The 25,836-nt window shown below is 42.3% G+C and overlaps 2 protein-coding genes across 2 annotated transcripts; both read left to right on the top strand.

The window, feature by feature from the left end:
• The first annotated feature begins 264 nt into the window (after window positions 1–264).
• On the top strand, window positions 265–17,462 carry LOC149284654 (mitochondrial ribonuclease P catalytic subunit-like). Its single transcript, XM_089496291.1, has 6 exons — window positions 265–1,193; window positions 2,085–2,217; window positions 9,102–9,209; window positions 14,435–14,583; window positions 15,596–15,791; window positions 17,331–17,462. Exons 1-6 carry the CDS (start codon window positions 265–267, stop codon window positions 17,460–17,462), a joined length of 1,647 nt encoding a protein of 548 aa, XP_089352417.1.
• A 1,557-nt stretch (window positions 17,463–19,019) lies between these two features.
• Window positions 19,020–23,707, top strand: LOC149284653 (proteasome subunit alpha type-6-like). Its single transcript, XM_089496267.1, has 7 exons — window positions 19,020–19,095; window positions 21,232–21,326; window positions 21,573–21,654; window positions 22,172–22,327; window positions 22,508–22,686; window positions 23,239–23,333; window positions 23,650–23,707. The coding sequence occupies exons 1-7, from the start codon at window positions 19,020–19,022 to the stop codon at window positions 23,705–23,707; spliced, it is 741 nt and encodes a 246-aa protein (XP_089352393.1).
• Window positions 23,708–25,836: the final 2,129 nt, after the last annotated feature.

Below are 25,836 nucleotides of genomic sequence, written 5' to 3'. Positions count from 1 at the left end.
ACTAGTTTACAGAATCAGTGTGGCAGCCGCCTTGGAAACGACGTTGTTAGATTAGGACGTTGATTTTTATACCTGGCCTCAGCATGGTGGATGGTGTGAGTGTGAGGAGAAATAATTCATGAGGAAATATTGTTTATTTTTTGTTCCAAAGTTATTATTTAATAATCTAATTGAAATATAGACTTTCATTGAGGGAGGAGCACATAGAACCAAATAATGTTATCTTTACAGACATGTTGCAGGCTTCTGTGTAGTCAGGCACACATGACAAAAACATACATGTGCCGGCGTACGCTACGTTCCTGGTGTTATAAGAATCAAGATGGCGTTCTTATGTCTTCTCGGAACATAAGTACATCGTTTAGTGTTAGCGCTTCTGTCGATAAGGGAGGTGCGCCCCAAAGACATCCAAAAATAAAACGAACTAAGGAAAAGGGCTCCCCTGTTAAACCCTTCACAGTGTTTTCCGCAGGAGCGTCCAAGAAAAGGTCCGAGATGCAGCCGAAAGTGGAGGCGCGAAATGACAGAGAGCTGTCTTCCAGAAACTTCCAGGCGTCGGTCCCGTCAACACCTTTGCTGCCCAAAGAATGGAGCCGGCTGAAAGAAGAATATGGCAGGGTACAGGGATTTGAAGAAGTCATGATGGCGAAATTAATTTCAGGTGAACGTCACATCGATGTTGCCCGATCGCTTTTGACTTTTGCGGGGAAGGAATCGTGTGGCATCAGCTATAAATTACTTCTGAGATACTTGGCCTTGTGCGTAAAGCAGGATCAGGTGACCGAAATATACGACGTGTATGATTTGATGAAGGCGAAATTCAAGTCTTTCGATACTGGAGCCTACAGCTTGTTTATTAAAGGATTCAGCCAAACCGATCGCTGGCAAGAAGCAATCGCTTTGTTGGAAACTATCAAGAAAACGGTCTGTCCTTCCTCAGGAAACTATAGAGATTGTATTAAGGGGGCTGTTGAACACGGAGAGGAACAGTTAGCATTAAAGCTTTATAAAGAGATGCTGCAGGGTGAATTAACACCGTGTGATGACACCATCCGGTCTTTGTTTAACGCGGGCAGGTGCATACACACCAAGTCTTTTAAGAATGAGCTCCTTTGTATCCTGGATTACTTAAGGGACAATCAGATCTATCCTGGGGAACCTCTCATGGAGAGTATAAAGTCTTGGTTCGAAAGGTAATTGAAGCCTTTGGATTGTTTGGCCAACGAAAGCAGATAACGTTATGAAGTCAATGACAAGGCTCCTATAACATTTCAGGATGAAGTTATGTTCTCATGCTTACGCTGGATGCAGTATTAACATATAGGGGTAACTTAATACACGACTTGACCAAGCAGTAGGTAGCTGCAGCGCTCCAAATTGGACCCCAGCCCATAGTAACATATTATTTGTCGGGGCTGCTTCCTCCCCATGAATAGGAAGTCATAATCCTTAGGAGTTAAATACATACTATGTACAGTACAGCATTAAAGATAAGTGGGTCTTAATTTTGTTCCATGAAATGACCCTAGCTAAAACCTTGTTGGGCGCTATTGTAAGCGGTCATGTGATATTTTATGTTTTCTGCACTGTTATAAAAAGCTGTTACTTTATAGCAACTCTAATGAAATATTGTTTACCAAAAAGTGATACAATGTGTGTGCATTGTTGTAAATTCACATATTTCATACTTTTACTTTGGTTTGGGTTCTTAAATGTACGTTTTTTGTTTTTCAGTATTCCCAATGAAAGCTGGACAGGACAGGCGAGCAGCGCCACCCATAAGTAAGTGCCATACATAGAGAAGTAATATGATTCAAAACATTAAGACAGAACACGGCTAATTTTCCTTGCTATTAACTGATTTTTCTCCATTATGTATTTAATGACGATCAATGGATTTTTATTCACGCACAAGAAATCCCCTTATTTTTGAAAAAAATGTTATTCCTATTTTTTAACATAAATGTTGGTGCATCCCACCAAAATTTATGTTAAAAAAATAGGAATAAAAAAATAACACTACCCATAGGATGTCAGGGCTTAAACACCATTAAGTAGTATGCCTTTGTTTAAATTACTTACAGCGGTCACTGTCAGGCTTGCGGGCAACAGCTGGAGTCCATTCATCTGAAGCCTGAAGAGTACGATGTGTTAAAGGATGTCTTCCTTAACAGTGTTATCAAAGGACCTGACACCTTCCGTAAAACCACACCGCAGGTAAGATGATCTTCTGTGTAAATGTATAATGTATAGTTCGATCAGTGATTTAGCTATGCTTTATGCAGGACTATGTATTATATTCAGATGTATTCATACATCAGAAACACTTTATAGCAGAAAGTAAGCTCGGTAAGGCGAAACTGCAACTCTCCTGCCAACTCCCTCTTTAGTGAATAGACCCCAGAAATAAGTGTTTTAACCGCTACTAAATCACAGCCAACCGTCTAATGTTACTCTACATTTTGTGCTCCCAACTATTTAGCGCATAAATCCATGAGTACCATTTTTGAGAGATGATTTGCAATGTATGCATTGCTGTTTTATTCATTAGGTGTATGTAGATATAAAGATAAGCGACACATCAGTGTAGCTGTTGGACTAAGCCGAGTCAAATTCATTTTGTGGCCAGCAACTTCTTTCTAAATTCCCCGTCTTGCGAGATTTTGTCAGAAGGTGGCAGTGCTGTCACATAGTTTTTGTGACAGACGCGCTTTAAATTGTGCTACTAACCAATTTACAGTGTAGTTAAAACAATGCACCTTATTTATGCATGGCTTTTAATGGGACAGGTTACTGTCTCGGACACCCTCTTGAAAGAAGTACTCCGTGAGGAACCCTAACCCTCTATGCATTCTTTCAAACGAAAATACTAAAATAAAACACTCACTGGCATAGAAGTTTCAGCCCTGTTGCTGCAGATGCCTTCCTCCTCCATGGTCCGACAATTCTAACCAATGGTTTTCCTGTTTGGAACAGCTGAGTGAATGATGATCACCAACGCTGTAACTGTTTTCAATGAACGTGGCCTGGATAGGACCCCGGGAGGAATGTAATCTAAATTAGGATCCAAATCCTTGTGTCCCTCTTTCCCTGATGTGACTAAGTCACATAAAAAATACTGATGAAGCCCTCCACCGTAGCTACTCGTTTAACAGATACCTCTGCGTTAAGGTGTTCTTCTTTGGCCTTTCGTAATGTTGGGAGGTACGATTATTAACTTCTTTATTTTATTGATGTTTCACTAAGATGGTAGGGGAACCCGGTGATTCTATGGCTTGTTCATCACCATTAAAAAGCTTGCCTAAATGCATCCAACATTAAGGAAATAACCTATTTGCCCGTAAAAGAGGCCAAAATCACCTAACTTTCTGCAATTGTACTCCTAACCGTAAAAGTCACTTTGCAGGTCATTGATGCCGTGGACAAAACTTAGAGGGAGGTTCCAGCCATCATATGCAATGTAATGCACATGATAGCTGAGTGTCCTCTTCAAGTTATCGTTTTTGCCATTGGTTTGAAATGTAGGTTAAATGAAAGTTGCAGGGGGTTTCCCTGAAACACTGGAGCATCCCTTTTAAAGTACTTTAGTATGCGTCCTTGTCTGTAATCCACTTTTAGTTCATCAAAATTGTGAAACGTAAGAAACTTTTACTTTTTGCAAAAACAGCCTTCCAGGCCCTCCTTTTGTGTCACGTGACAATTACGTGTTGCTGGCGAATATAAATGAATGAGACTGAATTTTATCAGTGATCTGGCACAGGGCACCGAAGGCAATGACTCAATGTTTGCAGATAATAATATGTCAAGTAATGAAATTAGACATGGTTGCTAACTCCCTGCAGAGGAATTTAGACAACATATGAGACTGGGCATTAAAATGGCAGATGAGTTTCAACACAGAAAAATGCAAAGCTATGCAATTGGGGAAGAAATATCAACACGCCAATTATGCAATGGCTGCTTATTAGGGGAATCCGATATGGTGAAGAATCTGGGTGTACTTGTTGGTAGACTTTCCATCTCAGGCAGCTGATGGACGTTCTCGTGTATAGAAAGGGGACTTAGTGTACGGAATAAGATTGAAATATAGCCTTCTGAGAACGATAATATCATACCTTGAACACACAGTATGGGCACCAAATTGACTTCCTTTTACTCAGCCTGGATAACTATGGAATCCAGTATCACCGACATCTTGACAAATCCAATCATGGTAAATACCTCCCCCTAAAGTATTGCTTGAAGGTGGAATGTCCCCCATGTTTTGTAATTTTTTTTTAAATTGTATTAAAATTCTAAAATCTATAAACTGGGAATCCCCAAAATCTTGACTTGGTCACCGTTTGGATGATAATTCCCTTTGATTAGAATACACAACAAGCGTTCATCCAAAGGGAATTACCAAGCATACAGATAGATACTGGATCGACACAGTAGGGGAGAAATAATAAAAATTCTTGTATTATGCCTATAATACCATCCATCTCATGGTTACGCTGCATTACTGAATGATGCACAACGCATGGTGGAAGAAAATGGTTTGTGCTGTGACCTAAACATAGGAGGATATCCTTGACCTAATCAAGGATGTGATGCGTCTCTGAAGATGGCTCATAAATATGTCAGGAAAGAAGTTCCAGTCTTTACACACGGCTGGCAAGGTAATGTGATAATGTCGTAATGGGGCGTTTTGCCGAAAAACCCGTAGGAGGGTCCGTACACGGTAGGTGCCTCTTTTCTATGGCCCATCGCGCTCCTTCCATTCACATTTACATGAGTGCGGGATTACATGACCAGTTGTACAATGGCTCGATCACGCTGTTTCTAGTTGCCTTCCGGTTTTTGGATTTAAAAGTCGCCCCAAGTGTTTGGTTCCAGCTCGATGGATGATATACAGAAACCAATTGACCACTAACTGGTGAGCAGCGTATTAGACCTTTCAAAAGCGTGTCCTCTGAAAGAAGTCTTTGGGTTTTCTTTAAATAGCACGGCCCTTAATCCACCTGAAACTTTCCCAAGCAGCCCTAGTGAAACTCTTAGAAAATGAAAAGGCTCGGAAGAAGCTCTAGACCTTTATATGCAAATAGTGGCAGATGCCATGTTGTAAAATCCCAGGATAAACATCCCCATCCTGTAAGCAAGATCGCTGTTGTAACAGGAGGAGGAGATTTGCAGCTGCGTACGTTCTGCGTTTCACACAAGCGTCCCCCCTTTTCACGGAAAACCCTCTTAAGCTATCCTATTTTACGTGGTTAGTGTTGCACAGGCTGGTTTTAAAGCACTGTATACGGTAATATCGGTCAGCATGGTCAGAAACCTGGTTTTATCTCGTTTTGTTCCTCCGTCTACAGTCCTGGAGGCAGCCCTTGTTATCAGTCATGTTACTTTAGGTGACTTTCCTGGCTCAAACACCACACTGAGCTGCTTCTTTATGGCTATGCTAATGAAGTCCATTCCTCAATAGAGTTTCATTAGGCAGTGTGTCTGGCTGGGTGATTAAGCCTGAGCCAGTCTATTGTTTCCCACAGGCAGTATGATAAGGAGCCGGACATGCAAATGTCTAATATGCAGCTGCCTAAAAACATTATATTATGGGGCAAAAACTAAAACTGTTGTTTTTTTAACGCACAATATTTAGAAAATGTGTTTTTCATTTGATAATAGGAATAAAAAAAACATTGGCAGGAATTCCCCTTCAATTTGTACATAAAAAGGATTTCTTTCCAATGTGATTTAATGGATTTGGTGAGAGCGCAAGGCGATATTTCTTTCTTTTTGGGGTGGGGGGGTTGTTTTAAAACCTATACACTCTGAAGCAGAAAGGGTTAAACATGTGCATGTAGTCGCTGCAGATAATCTTAACTGACATCTCGGCCGCAGCGATTCTCCTCCTCCTCTCTTAGTTTTGTTTTCATATGAATTCTTGGACTTCCCCTTGTTTTGTGGACTCCGTGTCCTCTCCGCCAGAACATTGTTGTGTGCACTCTTTGTTTTTCCCACGTCTCTCTCTTTTATGCCAGAGATTGTCTCGCTACTGACCTAAGATGAGAGTCATAGCCTGCAAGCACATTAAAGCCCCTATGAGCAAGCGTCTGAGGGTATATTATATAAAAGTCTCCCTTCTCTGTGCCGGGATGTCTCGCCATACCTCCCAAATGCCCCGGTGAAGGAGGGGCAGTCCTTCTTTGGACCTAAATGGGTCTTTGCCCCCCTCTTTCCTCCCTAATGTCCCTCTTTTCTAGGAGAACTAAGGTAGAGAGGTGAGAGACAACTCTGTCTGCCAGTCTTAGCTTGCGTGACGGCCACCGGTTGTGATGGTTCCACGGAGTTATGGGAGTTGTCTTCGTAGCTCCTCAGACTGTTTAAATTATGTTCTGCCATGTTGGGTAATAATAAATATCCCCAGCGTCATGCCGAGGTGTGGCTGCCCCAGAGCAAAGGGTCCCTTTAAATATTTTGGGACATATAACATATATGCATATGTAGCTTGTATGAGAAACCATCTCTCAATGGGGTAAAACCTAAATGCAATGTTTGCCCCTTAACCTGCCCCTGTCACCTCCGGGATTTACCAGAATGTCGTTTGACTCTTACACGGTGTACTTTTTAAATGGATTGCTGAAAGGCTGCTAAGGGGAGTTCCCAGAGAAATTTTCTTGCCAAACTGGTTGTTAGTGGTTGGCCTGTATTGAACTTTTCTTTTTCTCACCCCATATGAATATGACCATGCGCTGGCCCACAGGATCACTCGGTCTTCACCCATAGACGTCTTTACGTTAAAGGGTTTTTTTTGGGATGGGGGGCATATTTCTTCTGTAAGTAGGGTACCCGGCAATGTCTGCTAAGTAAGTTACTTGAAGTAGAAGAGCAGGAAAACTTCCATAGAGTGTTGCGTAATCTTAATTAGATTCTCGTTCCTTGAATGGCCTGTAATCATGTATCAAAAGTAACAGCCGTATAATAAAGATAAATTGTTTAATTGCAAGAATAAGGTTAGAGATTAGTGTATTTAACTTGGAACCAGGAAGGAGAGACAGTTTTTAGCTTCTTTGCGGTCTATTAGGGATCCAGTAGTCCCAGAAGTGTCCAGTGGTTACCTCCAGGTGTTGACAAACTTGGTTTGGATCCAGGGGCCATCCAAAAAATGTAGGCGCCAGTATTTTTCCTTCCAGCCATGCTTTTATTAATCTTGGCCTGTGTTTAACCTCTTGATATATTTAAAGTCTCGGTCACATCTCCCCTCTCTCTTCTAAGTAGATGCTCAACTATCATATATCAGTTTAATATAACATAATATTATGTTATATAATATGTTATATTAGTCATAATTAAGAAATATGTCCCATTATAAAGACAATTAATAAAGATATGTCACAAACGCTATGTAATAAATAATATAAAAAGGTATTATGCAAACAGACTGTTCCTCCCAAAGTACGGTGCCGGCTCGCTGTGTTCTGTGGTGGCTGGCAGACAGATGTAATTTAGCACAATATTCAGGCACATGTCTCACCTATAAGTCTTCTGAAATGTGTCCATCTGATGGTCCGGTCTTCAGCAGTGGTGAAAGTCCAGCAGTATTGAGACTGGGGGATACTGGATCAGGGAGTATAACTGCATTTAATCTTACAATGGAGTCCTTAAATTTTCTTTAAAAAAAAAAATCTAAAAAAAAGCTCAAGCAGAGTAGGACTTGGTCGACTTGCCTTTAAACATCTACAAGTCTATGTTTTACTGGAAGAGGAGATCTCGGATAGGGGCAACTTCCATCAAGCTACACTGACCATTCACAATCATCCCACATTGTGGGTGACATCTGGGATACACACTATGGCATTCTAGCCACTCTGCGCTACATCTCCCACACTTGCATAGCCCATCAGAAATGTAAGAGCGGCTGGGTTCGTGTGTCCCTGGGAGGACCAGATCTCAATACTCGGAGGGAAAGAAGCCGTATCCATAGCCTGTCTTTGTAAAGAACGGGCTGATTCTTTCCACGGGTTGCTAGGGTTGTACAGTTGTTGCAGGAACTTGTTTGCTTGTTATGTTGGTTGTCAGGCATCTCGGGGATTTCAGGCAAGCGACATACGGCATCGGTTCCTTATCCATACACACCTGGCTGTTTAGTGTAAGCACCTTCCTTCACGCGCAGATTCTGGGGATTCCCCGCTGACTCTTCCTTGATGTGGCAGAGAGAAATGATTTCAAAGTTCCTTTTTCGGCTCATTGCTAAAGACCTTGTCCCCAGAAATACCAGCTCACATTAAAGAACCACTTTGGCCATCATATGCATGTAACAGCTGAGAGGTCCCTTTAAATGATGTGGTGCCCCCTCTTGGAGATGCATGGGGAGATTAGGCATTACTTTTAGGAGAAGCTGTAGCCCTGGAGCTGCAGCTTCTCTTTAAGGTGAATAATTGGTTAAAAACAATGCATATTAAAGTATTCAAAGTATAACCAAATTTGAGGACCTGTTGACAGCATACCAAATCATAATTAATAAAAACAAAAAAGATGGGTAAAGCTTTCAAGCTCCCTATGGCTATGTCTGGTAAATGAACCCTGACAGGGACAATCTCACAGCAGGACCAGATAAAACTACAGAGTAGTGTAAGAGGGCAAGTGCATATGGGGGAATTACCGGTATTCGGGGGACACCATGACCATTTAAAGAGAACTCTGACTCCCTTTAAACATAGGTCATGGCACAGTCATGTTGGTTAAGTCTCCTTTTGGTTAATGTAGGAATTTCAAGCTGTCAACCGACAGCCTTTTACCTGCAGATACTGCTCATTTCTGTATCTAGTGGCTACTAACAGGGTAAAGGTTGGGAATGCAACCGTGTTGGCTCCCACTGAATGAAAAAGGCTAGGAAGCCAGCGAAGTGAAGCCAAATGCCGCTGCAGAGATTTTTTTTCGCGGAGGAGTAGTCTTCAAGCTGGTGGGGAATAAGGAGGCTGCTATATCTTATATAAAGAAATAGCAAGCTTTTAAACATCATTGCTTTTTTCTGCATTTGTTACGGGTTCCAGAATAATACATCACAAACATTGCAAATGTATGCATTTCTACCCATTCAATGTCTCTTTTCATTCCACCAGGAGCTGCACGATTTTCAGGAGTTTGTTAATTCCCGTCCTCCGTATGATATTGTTGTCGACGGACTGAATGTCGCTCACATCTCCCCAAAAGGAGTACGGTCACAGAATGTAAGTTTCAACATGAAAAGTTTACCAATAATCTTGTTAATTGTAATAAATATTTGTTATGTTTTACCATTAACTGATCGTTCACTGATCAGCAGCATTTGATTTTCCTCCATCTGGTTCCTGGTATTTGTACACCGTATACAACAGAAGTCTTGCATTTACATTCAAACAATATGAACCCACCAATGGCAATAAGGTATAATGATACTAATGGGTTTAGAAGCCATATACACAGAAAGCCCCCCTATACCCGGCTGGCACTTTAAGGCTTAAAGGGACTTTTTCACCATGAATGAAGCAGAGAGCCCCGAATTTTCATTTGCGTTTCTTTGTTTTTTTCTGTTTCACACTTGAAGACAAAGATTCACAGAGAAAGAGAACTGTTTCTGCACTTCTCTTTCTCCATGAATCTGTCAGCATTATTCTGGCCTCTCGGAGTGCTTCTGCAAAAATTCCAAGCCTCTCCCCATTCCTCCAATTAGAAGAGAGGGTGTGCCTGGAGGCTCCACCCTTTTGCGGAAGACCTGGTTTACAGAGAAGCGGACGAAAAAAGAAGACACGGAGAAAGAAGAGAGAAAAACAGGAGGTGGTAAAAGAAGAAACAAAGCTGCAGGGAAGGAGACAAGGAAGCCGCCGGCGGAGAAGTTAGGGAGACATTGACAGCGTGATTGAATTAGTGTGTGAGAACATGAATGAGGAAGAGTGACAAGAAAGTTTGTTTCTGAATGCGAAAAGCCCTCCAAATTTCTTCTGAAACAGTAAGGGGAGGAAATGAAATTTGTTCTCCGGAAACGTATGTGAATCTTTTTTAGACCATTTGCACAAGTCTATTACATTGTAAAAATCCGAACGATTTGGCACACCAGGGATTCTAACAGTGGTTTGAGCTGTTACACGCGTGGAAACAAATGAGCACTTACCCGTGCAACACTAAAAATAATGCTACCTAATGTTACAGATTAAAATGTGCAATGCGTATGAATTAAACCCCCCCCCCCCTTTATGTGTACACCATCGGCAGAGACATTTTAACTTCCTGTTATTTGCATTATTCCTCCCCATTAAGTTTTCTGTATTAGTTAATGTGTTGATCGTTCAGGCAGGATGTAGAAAAGGAAAAGAACTTCCTTTGTGCAGCTACAGACCTCAGCTTCCTGTGAAATGATATCTCACATCTAACATGATCTCCCAGACAATTACAAGAATTGACAAAGAAAAGCCCAAGCTGTGCCAAAAGCCCTAATGGGAACAGTTGCACATTAAAGGGACGATTTATCGTCCCATATGGCCCCCCAATGAGGAATACGTATTAAAGCAGGCCCCGGACTGGCCATCTGGCAAAGGGGCTGGAAATATTATATACAATAGCCTTCTGATATTTCTAATTATCATTTTTCTTCTGTATTTCTTTTCACTCTTATTCATATAGATAGGGATATACTACATTCCTAGTATTTACCCCTCTGATGAAGGTGAAACGCGTTAGGGCAACCGTTAGAGAAATTCTGTGGATAACAACAAAAAAAAATTGTTTTATGTAAATGATATTGTATTATATTTATTGGAAATAAATTCGTAATTTCACGACCCATCTTTTGGCTTTGACACCTATTGTAAGAAAGGCGGCTCCGTGCCACGTTGGCCTAGGCCAGGGCCGCCTTGTGATCGCCCGTCCAGTCCTGCGTTAATATGCACTCTTTACCTGTAAGGAAAATAAAGCACACTTGCTTTTATAAGCAAATATTTTTGTGTGAATGAATTCCAAAGGGCTGCTTAAGAATGAGTTAAATTATTTGTGTCTATATGCATGCGTAGATGGTGTCTCGCCGAACTGCATTGTTTTGTATGTCTCACTCGCACGCACGCCATGTTTTGTCGACATAGTGTGTTAATCAGCAGGTTTGGGTCCGTGATTCATTATTGTAAATACTCTTGTGTTGCCATAGTAACCATAGTTTTTGTCGTCATTCTGTCGTCGTCGGACTTTCCTTTCCAAAGGAGTGGCACTTAATAAATAAAACACGACTCTTATAATGCACAAAGGGAATCCCGGACGTCACGCTATACAAAGGAAAGCCCGGCACGCGTCGCGCGGTTTCACATTCCTAGACTAGGTTTTGTTGAAAATCACAGCGCGTACCTAGAAATAATGTTCTGGGGTTCATTTCCCAGAACGTTTCAATCTTTGGGTTTAAGGAAGAAAAAATGATTAAAAATGTTAAGTTTAAAGCATACGTAAATGTTGCAGCAACCAAATGCAGCAATCTGGGGTGGAAAAACCCACAGTGCAGCTGGAACCAGTTTCTCACGTCGCGCTCGCACTAAGAGACCTGCAGGGGGTGCCTGACTGCAAAACACCCAACAGGGATTTTCCCAACGACGGGCTTGTGAGGCCAGATCATTTATTTGTTGAAAACAATTTTACTTTTATTACTTTCATTATTATTAGTATTATTATTGGTTATTTTAGCTTTTCTTTAAGTCTTTATTTCGCTCCCCTCTCCCTGCCTGCTGATCGCACAGTGATCACGATGCAGAGATTTGCAGCCCTGCTTTGCTGATCGCTGCCTGTGACCAAGGATATATATATATATATATATGTGGTATATATCCTTAAATTCAGTATAAATAAAAATCTATCCATTATATTTAATATTTATTATTTTAATATGTATACGTCTAGTCCTGTACAATTCCTTATTGCCGATCAGCATGGTCTCCTCCGGATCAAACATTTTGTAAAGTGAATATTTTATTTTTCTCATGGCAAATTTGGAAGCCGATGAGGACGTGAAAGTGGCATGTGCCGTTTAGGTTATGAAAAAGCTAAATGTGAAAAAAGCCCCGTGAATTACAAGCCACATTTTACCGGTCACGTCCAGGAAATGAAATTCCCCTATTTAACCAACAGCAAAATGTTTTTTTTTTCTTCTTCTATTTAAAGCAGACCTCACTGATAAATCCATTAAATTATTGGCCATTTAGTCTACTTATATCTTAAGGTGATTTTTTTTTTTTGTAGACAGGCTAATACAAATAAAAATGAATTTCTACCTGGAACATATTGTGTCGTATGGCGTAGCTGGCATTTAATTAATTTATATTTATTAACATGCGCTGGAACATTAGGATACTGAGTGAGTCGCCAATCGAGAAGATGCTATCAGGTCCTAGCAGTGATTATTATAATTCACAATACTTGAACACTTTGAACAATCTATTAAAGGGACTTTAAAATTGTCCCTTTTGCAAGTGCATGGGGGGGATTCCGCAGAATCCCGCCGTATGCATTTCCCCCTTGCCCTTCCTCGATATGTTTTCCGGGGCAAATTCACCTATGTGTCTGTGTGATGTATTCGCCCCCATTAGGTTCCAATGCTGGCTTGAGGAACGCTATGGGCATTCAGACCTGTAGTGGCGGAAAGTGATCACATTGATTTCAATGGTTCAAGCAGCCAATCAGTAGCAAGAATCCTCTGAAAAAGTTAGAGTAAGTACCCCTTTCTTCCCCTGAAAGCCCCCCTTTTAGGAGAGGCTTTAGGTCCGCGGAGGGGATGTTCCAAGGGTTGCAGGAATGGTTCATCCCATATGGATTTTCCAAAAATATCAGGCTATATCCATACTCAAGTTTCTACATTAATAATACTCAATTAAGACATCTTCTCACTGCAGATAAAGGCTCCCTTCTTCCTTATCTATTTTTAGGCCAATCGTCCTTCTACGCTGCTCAGGTTTCCTGGTGGTTTCCCATGTAGAAGCTATTGTTAAAGTTGGATTTACCAACACTTTCACTTTAAAGGTCAATGGTAATGTTACTTTGGAGTAATAGTATACTTCTACTTAAACAGTTTGTTGTAAAGAGCCTACTGCGTGGGTGTAGGAAATGATTGCTGCCCACCGACGCGTGGCCTTCTGAGAATCAAGACAGATTATATAGCGTTAATGTAAGTTAAACTGTTCTACTTACGGGTCTCCATGTCATCGTTCTGTGCATTGAATGGACTCCACGGGCCTCCTCTTGTAATCACAAATTGCAGGCACATCTAACTTTTGGGAAGATTTGGCCCCGTTTTGATTAGCACAACGTATAGACACAATTTTGATCCCCAAACTCATACATGCATGCATACACACATAAAATGTGTGTGTGCATGAATGTATGTATGTGTGTGTGTGTGTATATATGTGTGTGTATATTTGTGTGTGTGTGCATGAATGTATGTGTGTGTGTGTGTGTGTGTGTACATGAATGTGTGTGTGTATATGAATACAGAGTTGCACAATGTTTGCTGAAATTCTGAAGCATAAATGATTTACCTTTGGACCAAGGCTGTTTTAGAATGTGGAATGTACCTATACGAATGTACCTATACGAACTATATTTGATCCATGGTGGTCACAAGCATGCCAAGCAGCAGACATGCCATCTAAAAGTTGTCAGGAAAGACTAAAGGATCTCAATATTTATGGCTTAAAGTAAAGAAGGGAGACAGAGGGGATGTGATGGAAACATTTAAATACATAAAAGGGATTTAACCAAGAACTCTGCAGGGTCCCTTGTAGCCAAAGGAAACTTTGGGGGAATTGTTAGAATGAATATAAGGTAGTAGTCATGGCAAGGAAAAACAAACATTAACAACCCACATAAACTATTGTTTCGCTCTAGGTTCTAGTTAACTAAGTGGCGTATTTGTATAACTCATTGAGTAAAATGTTTCATTATGAAATTGTATGAAATGTGGAAGACTTTGCAGATCTCGGAATGACTGGTTTTTTTTCTGCACATTGGATGTTCTGTAAGAACGGTGCATGTGGGATTTCCCCTGGGTTTGCCAGCATCTTAACTGCATTGCCCAAGGCACGCTGACAGTAAAAAGAATTCTAAAAAGAAAAGATTGTGAAATCACATGCATGCGACTAGAATAGGAAGACCAGACCACACTTCTGTTTATGAAAGAAAAAATAAAATAATGTCTGTGACATTTTTAGATTCAGAGGCCCCCACAGAGAAAAAAAAACCTTTATCCATATATATATATATATATATATATATTTATATAATATATATGGATAAATATATGATGGCTGCCTGGCTCCTTTAAATTTCTGTGAATATTGATGACCCGACTTCATTACAATTGCCGCAAAACCTAATTGTGCCGGGAACGTTAATTAAAGTATGATTGGCATTAATGTTTTTTTTTCCATGGCACTTCTCCTTTCAGCTCCTAGATGTGGTGTCGAGCCTGGCCAGCGGGGGGAGCCGCGTACTGGTGCTGGGAAGGAGGCACATGTTGCAGGACTCCCGGGTATGGCAGAGACGGCACTTGGACCTGCTGCAGCAAAGAGCGGACTGCTTCTTCCTTCACAACACGTGAGTGGCATATAATGAGCCTGTTTAGGTATGCTTTCTCATGTAGAATGTCAAGCACTAGGAAGCTGTGCCCGTGTTCCTCTTCCTGGTGTCTTATTTTTCTCCGTATTACAATAATAAAGAGTAGACTATATCCTTGATATTAATTTTCATTTACATACTCATTATCTTGTTTCAAAACTGATAAGCACGTGTGTGTAATTCTCTACAGTTACAGGTCATAATGCATGTTTATACCGTATTTTCTCATATTCATTTAGAGAAAAAAAGAAAGACTACCCTAAAGGAAAAAGTTTTACTAGTAAATATGAATTGACATGTAAACATTTATTTTATATTTAATAAAAACTATGATTGAGAAAAATACATTTATTGATTTTATTTCCTTTTATCTGCCAAGCTGCCCCCAGTTATGCACATCTGTCCCCAGGTTTGCCACTGTGCCCCCCACCCTAGTATGCCCCCCAGATTTACTCTGCTGCTGGCTGGCACTTCCGCCGGGGCTTCTATGACGGAGTGCAGGAAGGTCATGTCAAGATTGTCTGTGCGAATCACACAGATGTCCACCGGCTGCCAGAGAAGAGGATCCGGGTCCCCTGCAGCGCTGCGCAGGATCTAGATCTTAGTCTTATAGTCAGACCTCTATTTGAGGTCGGATCATAAGATGACCTGGAATATAAGACGAATGGTGGTTGTGGGGGTATCTGCTGGGGTACTTCCTTGGAACTGCACTAGGAATTGCCTGACATAGATACACCGTTGCTTAAGTACACATTTAGCTGCGATATGGAGCTAACCCACTTTTTAACCCACCTTCCACAGGTGGTAGATTGTAGGAGAAGTTTTGAAGAGGAAATAGTGTCTAATCTGTAAAGACTGCAAACTCTACGTTTTCGTGTAACATTCATGCAGCCCTTTTTTTTGCCAACTCTCGGGGCTTCACTAGGCATTAAATATAGCCCTAGTTTTGTTACTTGTTTATTATCCTGTTAATTCTGTCCTGTGTCCACAGGTCAGAAGATGACCCTTTCCTGCTTTATGCCAGTTTGTATTCCGGAAATCATTGTTACTTTTTGACCAGAGACCTAATGCGAGATCACAAAGCCTCTCTGCCTGACCCTCAAACCCGACGTCTTTTCTTTAAGTGGCAACGTGGACATCAGCTGATAATTCCCTTCTATGCACCAGGAAGTAAAGTTTATCTTCAGGTAAACAGAACGTAGCTCCCTCTAGTTACCCTGCGTGGCATTTGGCCTCAATCTGTTCCAAAGCCCAGTTACCTCCTGAAATAACTTTTCCAAAGGGGGATCTCTCGTGAAGGAGTTTTCATTGTCTCATACGTAAGAGGTAATGTCAAGTCTGAGATAAAACCTTTTTCTGGAGTGACAACCTAGGTGAGCTACCCCTGCATGAGGGCCCGAGTTGACCCATCATAAAGCATAGTTAAAATGGTGATTTAATTGTCAATAAATCTTCCCAAACCACTACACGTTGCGCAGGGCTAGCTGAATCTTGCAGGAGAAGGTATGGTAATGTCAGGGACTTGAAATGTTCAGCACCTCTGCAAACTCACAAATGAATGCAGATGGACTCTTTAGTTTGTTATTGGGCCAAGATAACAAAGATTAAGAGATCTATGTTGGTCCAGTAAAAGATCTCTGCGTAGGTATTTCAGCCAGAGCCGTTGCCAATGTGTATAAAATCAAGCGCATGGACAGCCATCTCCACAGACAAACATTGGCAGTGGAGTGGACTTGATTAATGGCAAAGGTGGCATCCTATGACACTGCCATGTTTAGTTTGTGTAATTTCTGCCCCGGTCCACTGTAAGTGCTATTATTGTGAAGCGGAATCGTCTCAGCTGGGGCCATTAAAACCGCAAAAAGGCAGAGTCAGCTCTATATTGGTGGCCATGGTTTTGGAATGAGATGTCCAACGCTCTCATATAGGTGTGATGGTCAGGTGTCCACGTACTTTTGGTGATATAGTGTATCACAGTCAACCAAGACCATTATATCCCTTTGCTGATTATAAATTCATGAACAAATCTAAATGTTTCAGTTACCTGCAGTGTTCCACATTAACATTGAAGTAAGACTGAGAAAGGAGGTTTTGTGGTTGACTGAGGATCACTGTAGACCAGTTTCAAGAATACAAAGTAAAAAGCAGAATTGTATGCAAATAGTCACTTACATGAAATAGAAAGTCACACTTCACCCATTGTACTTCTGTTTAAGATTTACTCTTTCAAAGTCAGTTATATTCTTAGATACTGTTATGTACATCAGGTTGAAGTCTGCCTCCATCACCTGTAGGCAACTCAAGTATAGTTTTTATCCAAAGAAGTGTTGGATGTAGACATACAGAAAGTATTTAAATGTGATAAGTCTATTAACTCCTGTGAGTATGAAAGGACCACAATAGTTTGTTCTTCATGTTGCAAACATATAGAGCGGTGAAGGCCAACCTATGGGCACATGTGCCACAACGGTACACCAAGGCCTCTATTCTGGCATGCTGCGAGGTCTACAACATTCGCCGTCACTGATATAGAGAAACTAGTCCTGTGTTTAAGACAGTCCAGCCCTGCTGATTTGCATGTAATCTGCGGGAGAACATAGGCAGGAATTGGCCATGTATTGAAGAGCAGTTCCACCAGTGGAGAAGAATGGTTAGCTGGATACGCACAAAAACTCTTCGGCCGTCTGCGATCTACTTTAATGGTTGACTGTTTCCTCACTTTGCAGCCCACACGGTGTTATGATACCATACTACAGAGTACACATCTCTCCTGGCACGTTCCTTATGATAAGATGGGAGTAACGAGAGCTACATTTGAAGTGCCTGAAACCTGGCTGTGTCTACAGAAGAAACTCTAGAAGGGGAACTATTCTCTACGACCTATGCGGAACCAACAATTGTCTTGGGTATTTTTCCACTGTCCCGCGATAGCCTGACATGTCTGGGCTAGCTTGACTCATACACATCTGACCTAATGTACTGGCCTTCCAGTGGTCTGCCATCCATTGTCCTCTGTTAGTGTGACTTCACTGACTTCACTCCGAGAAAAAGTGCCACCTGCTTGTTTTGTATGGGTTTTTTTTTGTAAAAATAATGGAACTAACATTTCAATAAACCAATGGATGTTGAATACTATGATCGTTTAATCATTGAAATGTCTGCTAATTTAAGTCTGATTTGGAAAGTTAACTTGGGAGGAGATGAGATCCAATTATTTATGCTGCATCCTTTCACACAGCCAGATTTAGCACACATTATACAGGCAAAGCTATATAGGCAACTGATTTGAAGAGATAGTAAACCGAGGTGGAAAACAAACCCACAAAGGGTTATTTAAGTTATACTATGCATTGTAAAATGTAAGTAACCAGCTAAGTTTCTTCTTCAGTTCCTTTTATAGAGTGTGCTTAAGCAGGCGAGGTTTAGAGGTGAGTTGTGGTTAAGGCCGTATAGGAACCGGCAGAACCAGCATTTAGAAATTCTACCTTCAGAATTAGGACATATGTACTGGAGCCGACCCACACTGGCCATTGGGAACACCGTGTACACATACCTTTATCATTGCTCCAGTGCTTTAATGAGTGACTCCCTGCTGCCACACGCCATAAACTCATGTAATTTATTCATAATTATACTCTCCCTTTTCTCTTCTTCCATCATAAATGAAAAGTTAAAGACCTCAGAGTTACCACTGGTGTGACATCGTTTACCCATCGGGGATAGCAGTAGGGTTGCCACCTGTCCAGCTTTGATCTGGAGAGCTTCAGAATCAACAGGTAAATACCGAGTCCCGGATTTACCTCTTTATGTCTCGACAACTACTGGACCGGTGGTGGGGAGACTGGGCAGCCTTTGGACAAGTATATTCTGGCCAAGGCCAACTAGACCTACGGCGCCAGCCACAAAACAGGGAACCCATCGCCCTCTTGGACGATCAGGCTGCCTGTAGCATCGCTAAATAGTGGGCCAGTTAGAAGGGAGATCCCTGATCTTCCCAGCCGGCCCGCTGGCAATGTCAGTGCCATCATCTCTCTCGACCTCTTTTCTCCCTTCTCTATAAAGTAAAGCCACCAAGCCACACACTAACCACACCTGTCAGGATAAATATGTCTGACTTTTGTCATGTCAAAGGTTGAAAGGTATGTACTAAAAAAAAACAGGCCAAGACAACATAGGTATGATTTAATGAGATCGGTTTCTGTATGAACCCCATCAATTAGATCACACATCTAAATCTGCGTTATACACACAGGATATCTTGGTGCTTTGGGCAAAATTCCCAAATCCAATATGGCTTTCACGGCATGGTCCCGTGATTGCGTCTATTTCTCCGGCGCAGGATGATGACGTTTCCGGTCCGCTGAAGCGCAGACACCTTCCATTGAGCTACCGGGAAGTTTGTCTTTGTCTTAGTCATGTCTCGGGGGTCGAGCGCGGGCTTTGACCGGCACATTACAATCTTTTCACCCGAAGGGCGACTTTACCAAGTGGGTAAGTATCGGAACACGGACCCGTCCGCGGTGCTAAGCCGCTCTGCCTGCCGGGCAGCCTTCCTGCTGCTGCTGCTGTGTCACGTTGGGCCTGTTGGCCATGATGCTTCATCCTTCATATAACCGGCTCCTTTCTGCAGACGTAAAGTGATGCTCTGGGGCAATTACTTGCTATATCTGATGTAGAGTGAATATGCCAGCAATATTCCTACATACGTCTCCAACCTCCCACCATATATATATATATATATATATATATATATATATATATGTCATGTCAGTATGTGTTCAGTGCTATAGCAGTTAACTGTATTGACTAATCATTACCTTACTGCACAAATAATACAAATGTACAACATAGAAATGATTGATTGTTAGATATAGTGCATCATATTCCGTGGCGCTGTACACTGGGTGATTCAATTATTCATCCTCTTATGATCAGGTTTACAGTTAGGATTTATATAAAATAATTTATATAAGCATATCAAATATGCCATTTTGTTGGTTTGTACGGGAAGTAGATCAGATGAGGACATAGACCCCCTCAGCTGTTCTTTTTTTCCGCCCCGATTTTATATTTTAATGAAATGGCTCTTTAAATAGAGACTATGTCTTACAGGTGGGTAGAGTTTTCTGGTTTTAGTCTCTGTATAAGTAAAGGTATGGAGTCCTACGTTTATTTTATTGTGGAGGACTATTAAGCCAGGTATGCCTGTCACCGTGCTGAGGTCGCTTGGCAGGTATGCGTCTGTGTGTGTGGAGACTTGACAAATCTATAGGAAATGTATAGGGACCTTTCAATATGCATTCTTACCAGATGGGGAGGGGGCATTTACCTGATCACGAAGCTGCAGTTGCCGTAGCGATGCTGTTGGCGTGACGTTGACGCTTTGGCTATAGCTGGACACTATGGCTCGTATGCAGTTCAGCCGGCATGGTCGCCGTAGTCACAGAAGGGCAGCCATCTCTGCCTTGAAATTTGCCCCTGAAAGTTAGTGTAGCAGCTTAACGTATAGTTGGGAACGGGTTTAGTTTTTACAGAGATTTGGGGCCATCTTTGTGTTTATAAAGTGTGGAAATGGCCCCTTTTCTATTGTAAGGGATGGTCTGAGATAGCGGTGCATAAGTGAAAGTTAAGCAGTGTAGAGACATGCAGTGTAAATCACCCAGCACTCTGTGTCTGTGTGCGGGCGCCTGTGCCCCGCTGGGTGCGGGCGCCTGTGCCCCGCTGGGTGCGGGCGCCTGTGCCCCGCTGGGTGCGGGCGCCTGTGCCCCGCTGGGTGCGGGCGCCTGTGCCCCGCTGGGTGCGGGCGCCTGTGCCCCGCTGGGTGCGGGCGCCTGTGCCCCGCTGGGTGCGGGCGCCTGTGCCCCGCTGTGTCTTTGTGTGTGTGTATGTATGTCTGGGTGGCTGTCTGTGGGTGGGTAGGTGTGTGTATGGGTGGGTGACTGGGTGGCTGTGTGTATAGTGACTGTGATTTAGAATAGAGCCACCTCTTATTTTATGTGGTTTTTTCATGTGTTTGTATTTACTGATTCAGCCTCCTCTTTCCCAAAGAACGTGATCACAATACATAGAATTTTTCTTAATTTTTTCATTCTATTTACCAAGAGATTCCAAGAGGCTTTGTGAATTTACCCCAAATCACCATTGCATATTTGAAAAGAATCACCTATGTTGTGAAGTACAATAAAATATACAGTCTGTTATATATTGCGTAGTATTGATATAGGTGCGCTCTGCGTCTTCATTATGACATTACAGATGTGAAAAGGTTGTCCTCTGGCCTTAAGGTCCTTCTGAGCTGTCAGAGGTGCAATCTGGGCACACGCCGCGTCTTTGATCTGGTAAGGGGTATAAATGTTGCTGGACAGTAGAGGTTATACCTGTAAGGGTAGCAAGGATGTAGATGGTCTGGGGGGGGGGGGGGAAAGAGGCCACGCTGAGCAACATCTCTACAACGTAGACATTACATACTTGTGTGGTCGATGCAGACACGTCTTAGAACAGCTCCGTTACAGATTCTCAGTTGTTTCTCAGTGATTATACCAAAGCCACAGACAACTGTTGCACATAAAGCATATTCATTCGGTTTGCACGGCTCACTCTTGTAACCGCTGCTCATCTTATTTTCAGAATATGCATTCAAGGCCATCAATCAAGGTGGGCTTACATCTGTGGCTGTGCGAGGGAAAGACTGCGCCGTCGTCGTAACACAAAGGAAAGTCCCAGTAAGTCACATTTCTGGTTTTCTGGGGATTTGGTTGCCTTTCTTGTATTCATTTCCCAAAGTGTTTAGCTGTGATAAGTTCCCTGTCTGGTAGGTAACTGTTGGGTGAGTATAGCATAGCTTGGCTCTATTGAATGAAGTAAACCAGCCAAAGCACTACTTAATTCAGATCCTGCAAACACCTATAGACTTCCGGAGAGGCTGAAGGAACTGTCGCAATAAGTGTACTTTTTCTTTTATTCCGCAGGACAAGCTGTTGGACAGCAACACAGTTACTCATTTATTCCGGATAACAGAGAACATTGGCTGCGTGATGACCGGCATGACAGGTACGGATATATAGATCTGTTAGCAAGGACTTAACGAGTAACGATCTGCTTTTAGATAGATAGCGACGGTTTGTCATGTTGTCATTCAGCCCGGTGTAACGGGAACCAGAGAGTCTAGCGGGACTTCCCTGGCCATCGTTGACACCTTCTTTGTATCCTAAGCCAGCTGCAAGATGGGTAGCCGCTCCGGTTCTCGGAGTAAAGGGGCTCATCCGGGGAAAAGGGGTATCCCAAAGAACAGTACCACCATTCACGACACCATGCGAGAGAACACCGTTTATTGCAAGTGGGCATAGTTTATATCGCTACAATTCACATATTATGGAATGCGTAGGAACCGGTGTTGGGTGGGCTTTAGAAGCCTGGTAGAATTTTCTTGCTAGAGCTTAATATATTTTCTTCCTTCCTTAGGCTTATTACCGTTAGTGCACCTAAATCCTACAAATATCCGTCCAGCTTCTCTTCTTTGCCAGACTTTTGCGTTACGTTTTTGTTGAGCGTTCTCTTTGTCTCTTAGCTGACAGCAGGTCGCAGGTCCAGAGGGCACGTTACGAGGCTGCCAACTGGAAGTATAAATACGGCTACGAGATCCCGGTCGACATGCTTTGCAAGCGGATTGCCGATATTTCCCAGGTGTACACACAAAATGCAGAAATGAGACCCTTGGGATGCTGTAAGTACCGCTTGATGCAGTAGCCTCCTTCCCGTTGATGTCATAGTTAACATTCAATTGCCTAGAACTGTGATGCAACACAGACCGCTTGTGTATTTGCAAAATAATACTCCATGAGCTGTCTGTGTCAACACCAGATCGGCCGATCATCAATTTAAAGACTTTGGTTTGGTTTTCTAGGCATGATTCTAATCGGAGTGGACGAGGAGAATGGACCTCAAGTGTATAAATGTGACCCAGCTGGCTACTATTGTGGCTTCAAGGCCACCACGGCTGGTGTGAAGCAAACAGAGGCTACTAGCTTCTTGGAAAAGAAAGTGAAGAAGAAGTTTGACTGGACGTACGAGCAGACTGTTGAGGTAACGTAATAAAGAGACCTTATGACATATTGTAATAGAAAGACACATGCAATGCTAATGAAAAGGTGAAGCACTGGCCTTCCATGAGGATAAAGAAGTCAAACAACGCGTGGCTAATAATTAGTCATTCCTTTATTTGGATTCTTGATCCCGTATTAAAAGTTCAAAAGGATATAAGAAAAAGGAAAAGAAAACGTACCAGCCGCCAGAACAGAAGATCTACTTAACGCGCCAAAGGCTGTTTATCAGAAGCCGGCAGCGCTCGTCGGAGCGATAACTCTGTGCCGTACTCTCCAGCCCACGCAAAGCCTGGCTGTCAAAGCAGGCGATCTTAGTCCAATTGAGAACGGCTAATGTTTGCGCGTATGATGATGAACATTACTCCCTTACTCCAAAATGTTTCAAGATGCAGAACCTATAGGGAAAAATGTTGTGCTTCACATTTTATATATACCATTTTATTATATATATAATCTCTGAAAGGCTGAGTGCTGTTGATGAATGGAATGGGGGTTTGTGCATCTGGTGTGAATAATTCTTTCTCATTTACAGACCGCGATCTCCTGTCTCTCCACCGTCCTCTCCATTGATTTCAAGCCGTCTGAGCTGGAAGTGGGTGTAGTGAAGACTCAGGACCCCAAATTCAGGTGTGTGCATCCCAGGTGTAATATAGCTGTAGCGGTGTAAGTCTTTTATGTGATGTTTGAAGAAAATGAAGCCATCCTATGAGGGAGACCAGCGAGTATTTTTGGCGTGTTCTTTTGATTTTGTTATCTTTTAAGCCGTTAAAGTGGGGAGTAAGTGACTGGTTACTAATAGGCGACATGACATACAATATAATCAATGTATCTGCAGCAGGTAGCCCAGACTGAGTCTAAGGAGATAAGTGTGTCTTTTCTACCCCAAACGCAGCTCGAAGTTGCTATACACAATGTGACTAAGTACCTATTTCTGTGTTTTCAGAATCCTTACAGAAGCTGAGATTGATATCCACCTTGTTGCACTTGCCGAGCGTGACTAGTGTTTTATCTGCACGTTGTCTGCCCATACAGTTAATGTCTGGTGTAATCCACTACACACACCCGCTTTTGTCTTGTATTTTCTTTCTCTGGTTAAATAAAGCAGAGGGTTTTTTTGGAATGTGTTCTCCTTGATAATCAATCTGAATCCTTAAGCTATGGAAACGTAGCATTTCATGCAACGAAGAGCCGTTCTGCCCATTTTTCCTGCCGTAGAGACTCCATCAATCGTTGGTCTTTAGATTCAGGAACCATATGCCTATCCCATGCATGTTTAAATTCCCTGGCTGTGTCAGCTTCTACCATGTCCGCTGGGGCGCTGTTCCACCTATCTACCACCTTCTAAGTAAAGTAGATTTTCTTTATGTGAAATCTAAGCCTCTGACCCTCTAGATCACGACCTCTTGTTCTAACGTTTCTCCACTTAGCTGTGCAGCATTTACAAAGTATAATATATTCTGGAGACCTGTGTTCGTATCTCCCAGAGGTAATACATGTACACATTTCAGATGATTCTGGTCGTTGGGGTTACAGATTGAAGGGAAAGACCTGGTCAGCCGCCTTTTGCCCCCTTTCTTCTTGTCTAATCCATACTTTCTTCTTACTTCGAGAAGTCTGACCTCACCCTATGTGCATGTACTCTTCTCCATTGCAGGTATTTTCCATATTCTTTTAGAGGGCCCGTGCGTTTAAAATAGGTTTTCTTCTTGGCCCGTTGGGTTTCCTCATATTTTACGTATATTGTTCCGATTTTGAAATCTGTCCTGAAAAAAATAAATCCTTTTGCATCCTTTCCACGGCAATATTAGCCAAGGATGGAAAGTGCCTTACGAGCGGAGAAGGAAAGAAAAACGCATTTATACGTTAATGCTTGTGATAGCTCAGTGGTCCCTTTAAATTTTCATTATGCCCCCCTAGCAATTGCTTAATTGGCACCCCCTTTGTATGCCTCCAGTAAGTGCCCTTATTGATCGTGGGGGATTTAGTTATACCAGATTCTGTGACGGGTCCTCTTTAAGGGGTGATAAAGATACAATTTACAACTTCCCGATTTTCGTAATAAGATTGCACAAGAATAAAAACTTCTGAGAATGGCTGGATTAATGATGAGAATCCAACCCCCCCCCCTTGTGAGTGCGGCAATGAAGAAAGGCCAAGCGGCACGGAGTTCAGCAAACATATGGGTTTTCCATATCTAGTAGAATTTCTGCATCGAGTAATGTTTGGGTTAGGGCTGGTGATTCACGGCTTCCAGTAAAGGATAAACCGTGGGAATATACTCCGTAATATACAGTCGTGTAAAGGAAGTGGTGGAACTCCGTCATTTCCTTCTGGCTTTAGGATCGAGCCAACCCTCGGCCTCCATACGCCGTTCGCCCTCCATACGCCGTAAACCCTCCATGTGCCTTAAGCCCTCTACAAATGGGTCAACGGAAAGATGGAGGGGGCAGGATATGTATATTTTTAAAAACGTGACGACTGTTCCTTTATTGGATGTAATAATAATAAGGAAATTCAATGGAAAGGCCATTATAAAGGATTTGGAAATAAGGAAGTGCCATAACACGTGGCACCTGTGGCTGTATATAGGAATAGAAGAAATTTCCATTCATGACGTACTGTCGGGGCAAGACGTGCCGAGGAGGGGAGCCTGTCCTAATGTTCCTGGTGCTGAAGAGAACCTGTTTGGGCGAATAAATCCTAGATCCAGGGATGTAACTTCAAACTTAGGGTAAAACAAAATGTGAATTCAATAACTGGGGTCAACAAGTTAACAACCATAACCTGGAAAGTGTCCTAACTCTAGGCCTGTGATTAAGATATAGCGTGAAACGCGTCAGGCGTATTTTCTTTCCCCTATTTTGGGGGTGAGCCTCCCTGCTGTGTTGCCATTTGAAACAAGTGAAGCCATTATAATGGCCGGGAGTTTGGATTTTAAATCCTATGCCCCCTGCTAAGAGCTGCCTGCTTCCTCTGCTTTGTGCGTTGCCCCCTTTTACCCCGAGAGTGAAGTAAAAACCCTTCGGCTCGGGATCAAATACTTACGGTATATTCAACACAATTATAAGACTGAAAGATTAAAAAAAACTTAAATTGAGGCAACAATTTGGTAACATTATTGAAAACGAGG

Source organism: Sceloporus occidentalis, unplaced genomic scaffold (genome assembly GCF_023333645.1).
Source record: "Sceloporus occidentalis isolate IW3139 unplaced genomic scaffold, rSceOcc1.0.p SCAF_89, whole genome shotgun sequence".
Lineage (NCBI taxonomy): Eukaryota > Metazoa > Chordata > Lepidosauria > Squamata > Phrynosomatidae > Sceloporus > Sceloporus occidentalis.
Note: the sequence above shows the minus strand (reverse complement) of the source record. Positions and strands in the feature narration are given on the sequence as shown.

Coding starts and splice junctions, on each gene's coding strand:
- LOC149284654 (XM_089496291.1), top strand. CDS start 265: ATGACAAAAACATACATGTGCCGGCGTACGCTACGTTCCTGGTGTTAT. Junction 1,194..2,084: donor ATAAAGTCTTGGTTCGAAAG/GTAATTGAAGCC, acceptor AATTACTTACAG/CGGTCACTGTCAGGCTTGCG. Junction 2,218..9,101: donor TCCGTAAAACCACACCGCAG/GTAAGATGATCT, acceptor TCATTCCACCAG/GAGCTGCACGATTTTCAGGA.
- LOC149284653 (XM_089496267.1), top strand. CDS start 19,020: ATGTCTCGGGGGTCGAGCGCGGGCTTTGACCGGCACATTACAATCTTT. Junction 21,655..22,171: donor CGTGATGACCGGCATGACAG/GTACGGATATAT, acceptor TTTGTCTCTTAG/CTGACAGCAGGTCGCAGGTC. Junction 23,334..23,649: donor ACTCAGGACCCCAAATTCAG/GTGTGTGCATCC, acceptor CTGTGTTTTCAG/AATCCTTACAGAAGCTGAGA.